Source organism: Vipera ursinii (assembly GCF_947247035.1).
Source record: "Vipera ursinii genome assembly, chromosome: 2".
Lineage (NCBI taxonomy): Eukaryota > Metazoa > Chordata > Lepidosauria > Squamata > Viperidae > Vipera > Vipera ursinii.
Window position 1 is genome coordinate 53,727,711 of NC_139513.1, and position 13,695 is coordinate 53,741,405.

Sequence of the window (13,695 nt, forward strand, 5' to 3'; positions counted from 1 at the left end):
AACTTGTCAAGTAGACCATTATCTGAAGATGAAAAAGCCATCCTCATAAAAGGCCTTAATTTTAACTACAAAAACAGTTCCTTACCAACTTAGAATACATAATAAAAACTAACAAACTTGACCAGGGAACACAAGAAGAAATCAGACAGAGAATCATTCCTAACATCCAATGAAACAGACAAGACAGGACATGCAACCAAGAGGAGAAGAAGACATTATAGAAACTGAGAAAAGATAGAGACATCATCATCCTACCAGCAGACAAAGGCAAACTAATTGTGGTAATAGACAAAACTGATTACATCAAGAAAGCTGAAAATTTACTTGACACTAACACCTATCAGGTAATCAAAAAAGACCCAACAAAACAATTAGAGAATGGAATAAGAAACACCTTGATAAAAATGGAATAAGAAAAACAACTTCAACAGAAATAATTTTTTTACTACCACAAGACTCCACTATACCCAGATTTTATTGACTTCCCAAAATACACAAAAATGAAATTCCTCTCAGCTCCATAGTGGTGCTACCTGAAGCACCAACCTAGAAACTAGCAAAAATATTTAAGAAAAAGTCTTCACCATCTTGTCAACAATTCAGCTTATTCTATAAACTCACCTGAACAATTTCAATTAATTAAAACCGTCAAAATAAATGAAGAAGAAATAATGGTCTCATTTGATGTCACTGTCAAAATAGATGAAGAAGAAATAATGGTCTAATTTGATTATTCACATCTATCAACAGTGACCTGGCCAAACCATCTATGATCTACTCACAGAAAATCAAAGCGATAACAAAAAGACACCTAAAGAATACTCCATGTCCACTGACACTACCATGACACTTCTGGAGTTATGCCTCATAACATACTTCAAATTCAGTGGTGAAATCTGTCAACAAATACAAGGCATGCCTATGGGATCATCCATGTCCAACCTAACAGTAGAAGCAATAATGCAGAAACTTGAACGCACAGTCCTGCCAACCACCCAGCCAAAATTTTAGGTACATTACATGGATGACACTTTTGCCATCACTAAATGCTCCAGACGAGAAGAGACACACCATTTACTCAATAACATGTTCATTGGGATCAGTTTTACATGCAAAGAAGAAAAAGAACAATGACTTCCCTTCCTAAATGTTGACATAAGGAGACAAGATAATGGCGAATTAACAACCTGCGTATACTGAAAATCCACTCACACAGACCAAATTCTAAATTTCACAAGCAACCAACCCACTGTACCCACTGTGGAGCTGCATCCAGACCCTTTTCAAAAGAGCCAAAACAACATCGGGTCATTAAGAAAAGCAGAAGAGAAACACCTTTTCTATGTTTTCCTCCACAATGGCTATCCAAAAAATTTCATAATACGATGCTTGTCATCCAAAACCCGACAAAATACACAGCCAACCACAACACAGAAACAAGTCCTGCCATGTATCAAAGGAACATCCGAAATGGCTGCCAGAATACTGCAACCCCTAGGAATAATGATAGCTCACAAACCCACATTTATACTCAGAAAAGTGCTACCTAAAGTCAAAGAGAAAATACAGAAGAAAGACAATTGCAACACAGTATACAAAATCAACTGCAGCAATTGTAACCAGTTCTGTGTGGGACAAACAGGAAGGCAATTGAAAACAAGGGTTCATGAACATCGACTAGCAGTTAAACAGCACGACCAAAAATTCCTGAACTCAAGCCACATTGACATTGAACAACACCAGTTCTATTGGGAAGGAACAAAACTCACTGCCCATGACAATACCCGCCACATACATGAATTTACTGAAGCCTGGTATTCTACCAAAGGATCAATTAACAAACATATTGCTTTAGATCCAACATATGAATATGTAAGAAACCAGACTTTTCAAATGACCAATCAACAAGAGAACCAATCAGCTGCTCAGAATTTAAATATAGATCCAAATGAAAAACCAATCGCACAACCAACCGACCACACTGGCACACAAGACATATATAAGCTAAAGAAGAATATGACAAGAAAATCCTGCTGCTGATGTTTCTTAGTTTGGTAGTGAAATGTTCAGAAACTAAATTGAAACAAGCTAGAAGAGCGAACTCCTACATAGCCTAATTCAATGTTTTATAGACCCAAAGTACAATACAGGAGGCTAATGTACTAATTTGGAAATGGACAATTTAAGTTGTAATCTCTGCACTGCAGTGAAGTTTGGTTCATTGTTCTGCAAGATTACCTAATCTCATAATGGTAGTTCTCTGAAAATTGCAGTTTATAGAGAACTAACCTTGGAAACATGCCATTCCTCTCTAATTCATGCTGTTCTGATATAAATACAGTACAATCTCCCTTCATTTAACATAATGTCCTGCTGTAAATTCCACCTAATCCAGAGGTCTTCAAATTTGGCCCATTTATGACTTGTGGACTTCAACTCCCAGAATCCCTTAGCCAGGCACGCTGGCTGAGGAATTCTGGGAGTTGAAGTCCACAAATCATAAAAAGGCCAAGTTTGAAAACCCCTGACCTAATCCAATAGCATTCTCTTCATACTACCAGTCAGTCAGAAAAGAATGGGCCATTCTCACAAGAAGTCTATTTAATTAAGCCTACTTAGTTTACTTAGGCTGGATTTTAACTGTGGACAGGTGCACAGAAAAATCCCTTCTCTTTACATTGTCCATTCAGTTATTTATTAAAAAAAATCAATCAATCAGATAAACTGGGGGCTTAGTCTGAAATCCTATGCATATCAATCAGCAAGCAGTCAAAGAACGTTTTCAGCTCCTGAGGTAAAATTGTCGACCACATTACATGATGGAATTGAACAGAAGAATCATATTGTCTCTTGATGGTTTAGAATAATTTCCTTGGATTAACTGACTAAAACTTTCAGTAATGTGTTCACCTAATTCGTAATAAAGTGGTTTTCTATTCCCATTGACTATTTGATGTCCCTTACCAAGACTTCCAGTTAAAATTACGGGCTTGGAATCCATCCCATTCCGATCAAGAAGTCTGTCTTGCTGAATGCCACAAAGGCTGATGTTCTGTTGTGCTCGGAGCAGTAGAGCACATGCAACATACCATGCTTATGCTTATTAGAGCCAGGCTGAAGAGGTTATATTTAAATTTATGGCTGGATTAGCTTTCCTTCTTGCCTACAAATGAATTCAGCGTTCATTTTCTGAATGATCACATCTGTTTATATTCCGCAGACACCTGCATATCTTGAGATGACAGCATCTGCTTGAACACTGTAATCAGTTATTTCTCAACAGACGAATTGCCAATTTGGTAAATAAAGCTTTTAATATAAAGAACATGGAAAATGTTATTACACTTGCCTAAGGGGGAAAAATATCCAAAATAGGTAGATAAAGAAGCTTTGGCATCCTAAACTTTACAATGTAGAGCTCCTATAATGCAAATTTCAGTCAAAGGCAGCCTGTTAAGAGACATATTTTTAAAGAAATAATATCTGCAAAGGGATGTTTATTTTTGTCTCTGGGTTCATACTGTAGCTGCCCTCCAGCACAGAAGAGAATTTTCTAAGATGCAAGCTGTCTCCTAGCTCCTCTGAGTATTTTTTATTTTTATTATTTGTTTCCCACCTTTATTATTTTTAGAAATTATTCAAAGTAGTGAATATATCCAAAATACCTTCCTCCTATTTTCATCATAACAACAACCCTGTGAGGTGAGTTGGGCTGAGTGTGTGACTGACATTCATGTTTAAGGCAAGACTAGAACTCAGGTCACTTGCTTTCTAGCCTGCCACCTTAACCACTAAACCAAACTGGTTGTAAAGGTACCCCTCTTCTCATGAGTGAAAATTTCTCTGGAAATTTAAGATCAGCCCACCTGTAACTCAGACATGTCAAACTCGCGACGTCATGTGACGTCGTGCGACGTATCAGGACGGTTTTGCCATTGCCGGCAATGGGGTGGGCGCAGCTTCCGGATGACGTGTCCAGCCCACGGGCTGACAGTTTGACACCCCTGCTGTAACTGATTTAAATTTGAATTTACCTGGAAATCAGATTCAATAGAAGAATTGACGTTCAGATTTTAAGTTATTTTTGAAATTTTGAATAAAAGATCACCTGACAATATAAAATAAACATTAAACACTCTTTATTATTTTATTGGAATGCCTTGCCCATGGTTAACCATACATATATACATACAGACATTATTCTGTAGATGTGTAATTCTAAAAAAAAGAGGAAACACAAATTAAATATTGGCTAACAATAACACTGAACATTTGCTTTTATAATTTTGTTTAATATTCCATATTAGAAACAATATTTGTCTGCAGCACTCCTTTTCATGACAGAGCATCAGATGAAGGATGTTGGCAACATACTTTTTCAGAGGACACAGCGTGCTTTTTGTGCACTGCTAAAGGTAGAAGGCACTCATTGACAGCAGCACGAAACAAAAGAAGATGCTGGCCTCTGAAGAACTTCTGCTGTCTTCACCTGTTTTAGCAGTTGGATTTTAATCAAAATGGACCAACAATTCCTGAGAGAGGGAGAAAAGAAAGAAAGAGAGAGTAAGAGTCTTTCCAGTAACTGAAATGGCAATGTAACATGGAATGCAGTAAAACAATGTTTTATATTTCAAATTCTTACCACTTGTTTCGCATTGGAAAATTTCCCCTAAAATCGTGAAACAGTACTATATTGAGATGTTGTTTACTATATTCAGATGATGTTTTTTATTATTATTACATCAATATCCACAGTCTCCTATGGAAAAATTAATTTAATATCTGAATGAAACTGCTAAGATAAAGCTACCAATTCGGGGTGAGGTATCATCAGACTGTCAGGGACTGGACAAAGAGAAATAAGCCAGACTAAATACTTACTGCATTAATTGCCAATTGGCATCTGGGCCCAATTCAAAGTATTGGTGATTACCTGTAAGTCCTGTATGGTATGACAGTGAATTACTTAAAGACTTCTTTTTTTGAAACTAGTCTGTCCATCTTGGTAGATTATCAAGAGAGGGCATGATCAGGGTGCCACCCTCTGGGAAGTGAAGGCAGTATGGAACAGAAGACAGGCCTTTTCTGTTGTAGTCCCAATCTTATGGAGCAATTTACGCTCGGTAAAAGGTTTGGATTCTTTCTTCTTGGGCTGGGGAAGGGGAGAATATGACCACCTTTGGTGGTTTGGTTTTTTAAAAATTATTATTATGTGTGGTTTGTATTTTAAGACAACTGTTTGACATTATTGTAAAACACCCACAATCATGAGATGGGATGGTATCATGTCAATTAATTAATTAGAATTCTTCATTCTGTTGGAAAGGTGATTCGTTCAATACAATTACTTTTCATTTATGGAATGAATACTGAAGTCTTGAGCAAACGCCATGAAAGAGGGCTGACAGCATATACCTCAGCGGTGTGTAGTTTTTTTTAAATACCAAATTATAGCAGTTATTGGCCCTGAAGCTGAATACATACATTTCATTAACTGCTAATATTAGCATAGGCCAGGGGTCTTCAAACTTGGCCCTTTTACTGGTGAACTTCAACTCCCAGAATTCTTCAGCCAGCATGCCTGGCTGAGGAATTCTGTGAGTTGAAATCCACAAGTCTTAAAGCTGCCAAATCTCTCTCTCTCTCTCTCTCTCTCTCTCTCTCTCACACACACACACACACACACACACACAAACCTTTCTTAAGCAGAGTCAGTGGAAAGGCCAAGCAACAAGGCTACACCCCAATAAACAAGGACACTAAGCAAGTTGTTAGGTGAAGGAAAGAAATTATAATCTATCCCCTCTCCTATCCTACACATATTGCTGCTACCAGAGAATCTCTTTCTGTAACCTACTTTCTTATAATCTGGATTTTCTAAACAAGAAATACTATATAAATGATTTAAACAAAGACTATCTTGGAATAAACATAAAGTCCTTTACTATATTTCCAAGCACGACAGCCCACTTAATATATTGCTTTTCTTTTATTCCAATCAAAGTGAGTCCCTTGCAGCTCAATGATCAGGTTTCTGAGATTCACATTAAGAGGGGAAGGGAAATAAAGGATTTGCAAGATCAGCAGCCAGCTACAAAGGTTTCGGTTAATGAAGTGGAAAAGACAGGCAAACTACTTCTGTGGAGATATAACAAAGACACAACCCAGAATATTGACAAATGATTATGCTTTTTGACCTCTAGTTATATCCCTTCTTTCCTCAGGGAAGTTCACTTTGGAAGTTCTAGAAGCTAGCAGAAAGAGTGTCACATTGTAAGGTTATATTCTTCAGAGTCAAAGCTGGAGAATTTGGCTTCAGAAGCTATTCTAATACTAAGTATTTTGCTGCATTTGTAAAGTATTGATACTGATAATGTTTATTTTAAAAATATGGGACTGTTGATTTTCCTCATAAGATGTTGTCTCTTAAATCTGCAACAGCAATCTGTGTTCTTCTATTTTTAGAAACTTAGGAAAATGGTATCAATTGGTATATTTCAACAAATACCATATTCCTCAAGCTGAAAATTATCTGTATAAATCTGGTCAGGAGAGTTTTTGAATTTTATAGGCCAAGAAGATTATCTTATTGGTATGAGATTAAGAAAACAAAACTGCATCACAGAATGATCAGATAAACAAATTCTAGTCCTAAAAAAAAAACAGAAATCAAGGCCAGACAGTGGCTTCCTAATCTGTAGCTCATTTCCCCAAAGGCTGCTGCAAACAAAAGCTGCAGTTGATGGCACTATCAATCAGTAGAAGCTGTACTCAACAAGACACTTGATAAAATTACTTCTGAGAACAAGTTGTGGGTGGAAGTACTAATTACTATTTCTCCCTCATCCTAAAAAAGACAAGTTGGATTCATGAAGGTTATGGAACCGACACTGATTAGAAGCCAAAATGCTTTCAGTGCTCATTAGTCACTGCCAGGTCATTTATAGTGACATAAGTTTAAGGTAGGGACACAGTGGCTCAGTGGGTTAAGACGCTGAGCTTGTCGATCAGATGGTCGGCAGTTTGGCAGGTCGAATCCCGAGTGCCGCGTAACAGAGTGAGCGCCTGTTACTCGTCCCAGCTTCTGCCCACCTAGCAGTTCGAAAGCACGTAAAAATGCAAGTAGAAAAATAGGGACCACTACGGTGGGAAGGTAACAGCGTTCCGTGCACCTTTGGGGTCTAGTCATGCCGGCCACATGACCACGGAGACGTCCTTGGACAAGCGCTGGCTCTTCGGCTTTGAAACGGAGATGAGCACCGGCCCCTAGAGTCGGAAACGACTAGCACAGATGTGCGGGGGAACCTTTACCTTTTAAGTTTAAGGTCTCAGCTCCATCTCTTAGCCTGGACTATTCCAATCTTGAGAACATTGGTATAAGAATCATCCAAATACAGGTAGTCCTCAACTTACAACAATTTGTTCAGTGACTGTTCAAAATAACAATGCCACTGGAAAACGTGACTTATGATCATTTTTCACAGTTATGACCTTTGCAGCATCCCCATGATCACATGATCAAAATTCAGATGCTTGGCAACTGGTTCATATTTCTGATTGTTGCTGTGTCCCAAGGTCATGTGATCATCTTTTGTGATCTTCTGACAAGCAAAGTCAATAGGAAAGCCAGATTCACTTAACAACCAGTTTACTATCTTATCAACTTAATCACTTAACAACTATGGCAAGAAAGATCATAAAATGGGGCAAAACTCTCTTTAACAAATGTTTCACTTAACAACAGAAATTTTGGACTCAATTGTAGTCACTTCCTTCCCTGACTCCAAGAACTGCCAAAACCTCATTCACTTAAATTGTAGATTTCAAAAGAACTATATTAGAAAACAGAGCCTCTTGCAGAACAGATATATTAACATAACATGCACAGATTGTTTTGATCTTACCTTTAGACAGCCAAAACTTCCCCCACCTTTTGTACTTTATAAATGCTTTTTAAACCTATGCTTTTATGTTTTTTATTATTTATATTTCACATTCATTTGAATATTTCTACAAGCCATACTGGAATTATAATACTTATAATAAATAGATTCAATCTACATAGTAAAATGCAAGAAGATGTAATTTGTTTTCTCCTATTTCTTTGATGCTCAGTTGGACATCTCATCATGCTGATTGTTGTTCACATTTAAATCACTATTACTTGCAAGTCTAATGTGTGTCAAGTACCAGAGGCTTCAGACACATTCTCCAACCCACCGTCTAAAAGATGTAAAAATGTCCCTGCCTTTCATTTATTGTTGTGCAAATGAGTATAAGATGGCAATGCTCAATGTAGAGTACTGCAATACTATTCTATTCATCAATTATTTGAAAATATATGTGTTGGTGCCAAATGGGAGCAGATTTTCTACAATCTATAATATATTTGTGTGTCTCAGGTACCTTATCAGGCTATGCTGAAAGGCTAAACTGTTCTTTATTATTGTATTTCTAATGAGGAAGAAGAGAAGCATTTATGGAATTATCTGGCTCAGGTGCCAAAATATTTAATACTGTAAAATATTGCCAGGTAACAAAATGTCTTGGTTCAGTCCTCTTTAGGGAGGCTATGTTGCCAAGGTTCAGGTCCCCTCATGGCAAGGCACAAACCATGAAGCAGGATTCATAATACAACTTCAATAAACCATGTTTAATGCCAGGATTAAAAGTGAGGTGCAGAATTTGGAAACCGCAATAGGAATTTTCAGCCCTCATTTATTACTGAGTTTAATAAATCTCTTTGAACGGCTTGAATCCCTTGTTTGGCAGCTTGGACTGAGCTGCAGTTTATGAAGGCTCTTTTTTAATCTCTTGGTCCTTTATGTTTAACATCCTACTGTCTCTAACACCACGGTGGATAGAGGTAAGGCCTTATTCAATCCCTTTCAGCTGCAGGGAAAGGCAGTGCCCGATTGCAAAAAAGGTTACAAGGCAGGATTCTGGCAACACAATTGACTCCCCAATATGTATATCATGAGACATGCACAAATATTCAGTCTTTTCTTTGTTCTTAATTTTTGCTATTTTTAAACCTTAAAAAGATATAAAAGCCTATGTGCCATTTTTTTAATTAAGAAAATACAGGTGTATACATGATTGCCTATTTATCTAGCCACCCTTTTTTAACACAAAGCTCATATTCATCTCTTTTCTAGGGAATAGTCATTATTTTATTGTTCTGATCCTTTAAAGCCTGGTCATCATTTTGCCAGCATCCATAATTAGAATCAAACCTCTGCCCTCTGTACCCCTTTAATCCCCTATTCCCCAGCCCCAAATGCAAGTTTTCTCTTTCAAATATCATCCTGTTTATTTTGTTTCATTCTTCAATACTGTCTAGACATTTTATAATCATCCCTTTCTTTTCTAAAGTGTTAGCTATTCCTAATTTTTGTATCACCTACAAATTTGATCATCATTTCTTTGATCCCTCTTGTCAAGTTACTAATAAAAAATAATCTAAGCCTTGTTTTATTGTTTCATTAAGGAGGAGATCATGAGAGACTTTGTTGAATATTTTGCAAGATTAAGATATAATAAGTCTATATTGGGAAGACAGTGAGACCTCAGATTTGCTCCCTTTGATTGCTGATACGTCTTTTAATGAACTGGGTCTTTACTAACGTAGTGGAAAAACGGATCAATAGTACTCCAAAGGGTCAGCACTTAATGATGTGTTTAAAAATTAGACTAACCGATATTGTTTTTATTTCTCGGGTTTATCTTTGTCATTTTTTCACTTTTTTCTTTCACTCCTCTCCCCCTTTTGTAGATTAAGGAAAATAAAAATATTTTTTAAAATGACTCATTGGATAATATTAACTTCCCAAGAGGAACAAAATCAAACAAGGATGGAAGCAGGGTACAAGCTACAGAAATAAAGAGATAAAAATAATGAGACTAAAATGGTGATGATAATTTTATAATAAATTTGATTTATGGAGACAGTATCAGTAGTAGATTAGGAAGTGTCTGACCCTTCCAACACTAAGCAAGTTGCAATGGAAGCTGAAACAAATTGTGGGAATGAGCACATACTCTCCACATAAGGGGTTCAAAGGTTACTTTGAAGGTTACTGTTGTCTTTGCTGACAACAGCAATACTAGTAGCATATATATAGTCCTCAACTTACAGCCATAATGGGGCCTGACCATCATTGTTATAAATCATGACCATCATAAAGCAGGCCACCCATGTAACCGATCAGATTGTATGATCTTTTTCGCAGCAGTCATTAAGTGAATATGGTTGTAATGCCACAGTCATTACACAAATGCATTGTTTGCTATGGGCCAGTTTTGCTGAAAACCAGAAGTAAATGTCAGTTTTCAACAAAAACATCATAAAATGCAGGCGCATGACCACAGGACTCTGCAAATAGTCATAAATGAAGGCCAGTTGCCCGGTGCCCAAAATGCAATCATGTGACCATGGGGGGGGAGGCAGCCTTATAACTTTGGAAGTAAGTCATAAGTACCCCTGGGAAGGTCCATTGCAACTTCAAGTGGTCGCTAAGCAACCAGTAGTAAATTGAAGACAATCTGTACATGTTATTGATTAGCAATTATTCTTGCCTGTTTGCAATAAAGCAGAATAAACCAAAAAATGTCAATATGTACTTTGATAAAGACCAATAATTACAATAGCCGTTAATAAGGATAACCAATTGATATCTTAAGTGTCAGTAGCTTGAAGGCTTGATTATGGAGCCAAATGTTTCTTTGAATGACATAGTTCATAAAAAATAAAATCATAGTCTATATAGGTAGTCCAAGATATGACGACAATTGAGCCCAACATTTCTGTAGCTAGGCAAGGCAGTTCTTAAGTGAGTCATGCTTGATATTACAATTTTTGCCATAGTTGTAAAGTGAATCATTGCATTTGTTAAGAGAATCTTATGGTTGTTAAACAAATCTGACTTCCCCCTTTGACCTGGTCAGAAGCCAGCTGGGAAGGTTGCAAATTGTGATCACATGACCCCAGGATAGTGGAACCCTCATAAATACATGCCAGTTGCCAAACACCCAGATTTTTATCATGTGACTATGAAGATGCGGCAATGGTCATAAGTAGGAGAACCGGTGATCCTTTTTCAGCTCCACTGTAACTTCAAAAGTTACAACGAACAGTTGTAAGCTGAGGACTACCTGTTATATAATTTACTGCATAATTATTGCTCTTTTTTTGATGCTGCAAATCTTCCATCTTCTTCCAGCTATTAGAAAACACTATTAAGTATAAAGCAATCCTTTAGTTACTGAAAAAAGCAACCTGAATGAGTATTTGGCCAATGCAGAAGTCATTTCCTAGAAATGGTTCGTTGTTCCTGCAACCATCTGAATTCCAATTTTCCCTCCATTATATAATCCTCAATAGTTGCACTGCTAAACTGCCACAGTCCTTGTAAATGTATGAGTAATAGAGCGATATGATCCACAGACAGCAGGCTGCATATTGCTTCCAGATGTTTCGCTGTAAAGGCCCCGTAAGTCACCCAGATTCTGCTACTGAAGTCTAAGGATTCACATTTCCCAGGGTCTGCTAATTGTCTTGTTTTGCCTTGCCTTCCCAGCCTTTTCCCTTGCATTTTATTCACAGATCTACTTTCCCCTCATTGCAGTGTCTCCCACTACCAGCCCTCTCCTTCTTTCTCCATTCATTCATCTTTTCCTTTCTAAACACCCAGACAGGAAAATCTTACAGCTTGAAACAGTTGGCAATGTTATGAAACAAGTTTGTTTTGTTTCACAGCTTCATTACATTTAATATCACAGCTTATGATTCTGAATGATATATTATCTTGTGAAGTCAACATGCTATTTGTAAATATTTCTAATCTAGCTTGAGGTACTAAAAGGTAGACAACATAGTCATACCTTAGTCCAACTGTAAACTATGAGCATCCAAACAGGTGGGGAGTGAGAAAATGAACCCAGCAGGAAAATATTCATTATTCTGCCAGGTTTCAGCCTGTGTTTTCTGCTTGATTATTTGTTTCTAGCGTACTCTCTGATGACTAACCTTACACATATAGGAAAATATATTGGAAAGGCAGAGTTTAATTATGTAAGTTCTGCCTGAAATGGTACAGTCTAGGGGCACGTTTATCACTGCAAAGGTAGCAGTTTATAATTCTTTATACATTTCCTTCAGTATTTTTTTTTTTAAAAAAAATCTGTGAGACACATCCTTCATTCTGTCTATTTTTGTAATTAACTTTGTCTTTGTCTTACATATTTTAAATCTAAATATTTTATATTAATGAGTTTTATGGACAGAAATATAAAAATTATGAAATGCAAAAAAAGGAAAGAAATAAAAACCACAATAAACTAAACATGCACATTCTAACTGAAAGGGAGGGAAACTACCTATATTATATAAATAATATCAAAATACAGGTAGCCCTCGACTCATGACCACAACCAAGCCCAACAGGACAAATGTTAAGTGAGTTTTGCCCCATTTTATGACTTTCTTGCCACAATTGCTAAGTGAATCACTGCAGTTGTTAAGCTAGTAACACAGTTGTTAAGTGAATCTGGCTTCCCCATTGTCAGAAGGTTGCAAAAAGTAATCACATGGCCATCATAAATACAAGTCAGTGGCCAAGGGATGCTGCAGTGGGCATAAGTGTGAAAAACAGTCATAACTCACTTTTATCGGTGTCATTGTCACTTCAAGCAGTCGTTAAACAAATAGTTGTAGTCAAAGGCTACCTGTATTTTCAAATCTACCTTGGTGTGAAAAGTAATAATTTTCTAAAGATTGCAAAATATCAGAACATCTGTGCCATCTAGAAATACACTGTCATTTTGTTATTAGTAGATAAAATTGCCTTTTCAAAAACAGGCAAGCCACACTTTTTTTCAATCCAATCCAATATTAGGAACATTACTATTCTTCCAATTTCTCAAAATAAGCATTTTAGCAACTCCTCAGGCCTGATACCTCATGCTTTATAAAAATTTTTAATCAGTTTTGCTTTGGCCAGCTGTTATTTCTCCTGAAGAATGGCCCCATATAAGTAAGGTGATTTTAGCTTAACTCCTTCCCTTCGGTACCAAATGTATATTCAAGATTACGAGTTCCTTCTTTGGTGAAAAATAGAAATTAGTTACGAACAGTTGAGAGGAAAAGTAATGAGGATCACAGCATAGGACCCAGAGAGTTACTGTGGAAAATAAGGATGATAACCTTGACAAAGATATCCAAACTCCATTGTCAATTTGACAAATAATAACACTTGTTCTAAACCATGAACATCTAAATAGAATCTGGAAGTGGCTCAGACTTCTTCCTAATTCAACTTAAGTATAATTATAAATACAATACAATCAGACTTGCAATATTCTGTTGCTATACTTTTATTGACACTGGCTATTTTAGCTACCTGTGGAGTTTCTAGATCTGGCCTTATCTAGTGAGGTAATTCTCTATCTGTAAAGCCTTTTAACTAACTGATTTTCACTCTGCTTGCAATGTGACTACCAGTATATTCACATATCAGTATTTGTATAACCCAAATAATGTGATTTAGAATGGACATGGGACGATGTACTGGTTATATTAATAGTTTGTGCCCTGAATATCATAGAGAACAGGAGTGCCCAATCATAGGTATTTCATTTAGTAAGGAGAATTTCTGTGTTGAATCATTCCTGTTTTTCATATAGCATAAAAAAGGC

At 36.8% G+C, this 13,695-nt stretch overlaps 1 protein-coding gene across 1 annotated transcript in view; it reads right to left on the reverse strand.

The window, feature by feature from the left end:
• Positions 1-4,136: 4,136 nt before the first annotated feature.
• The window catches only part of CHCHD6 (coiled-coil-helix-coiled-coil-helix domain containing 6), a 287,597-nt gene continuing 278,038 nt past the window's right edge, over positions 4,137-13,695 (reverse strand). Inside the window, exon 8 of the mRNA XM_083357005.1 lies at positions 4,137-4,532. Coding sequence (XP_083213131.1) covers positions 4,509-4,532 — 24 coding nt within the window. The 3' untranslated portion in view covers positions 4,137-4,508. The remainder of the gene's footprint in view (positions 4,533-13,695) is intronic.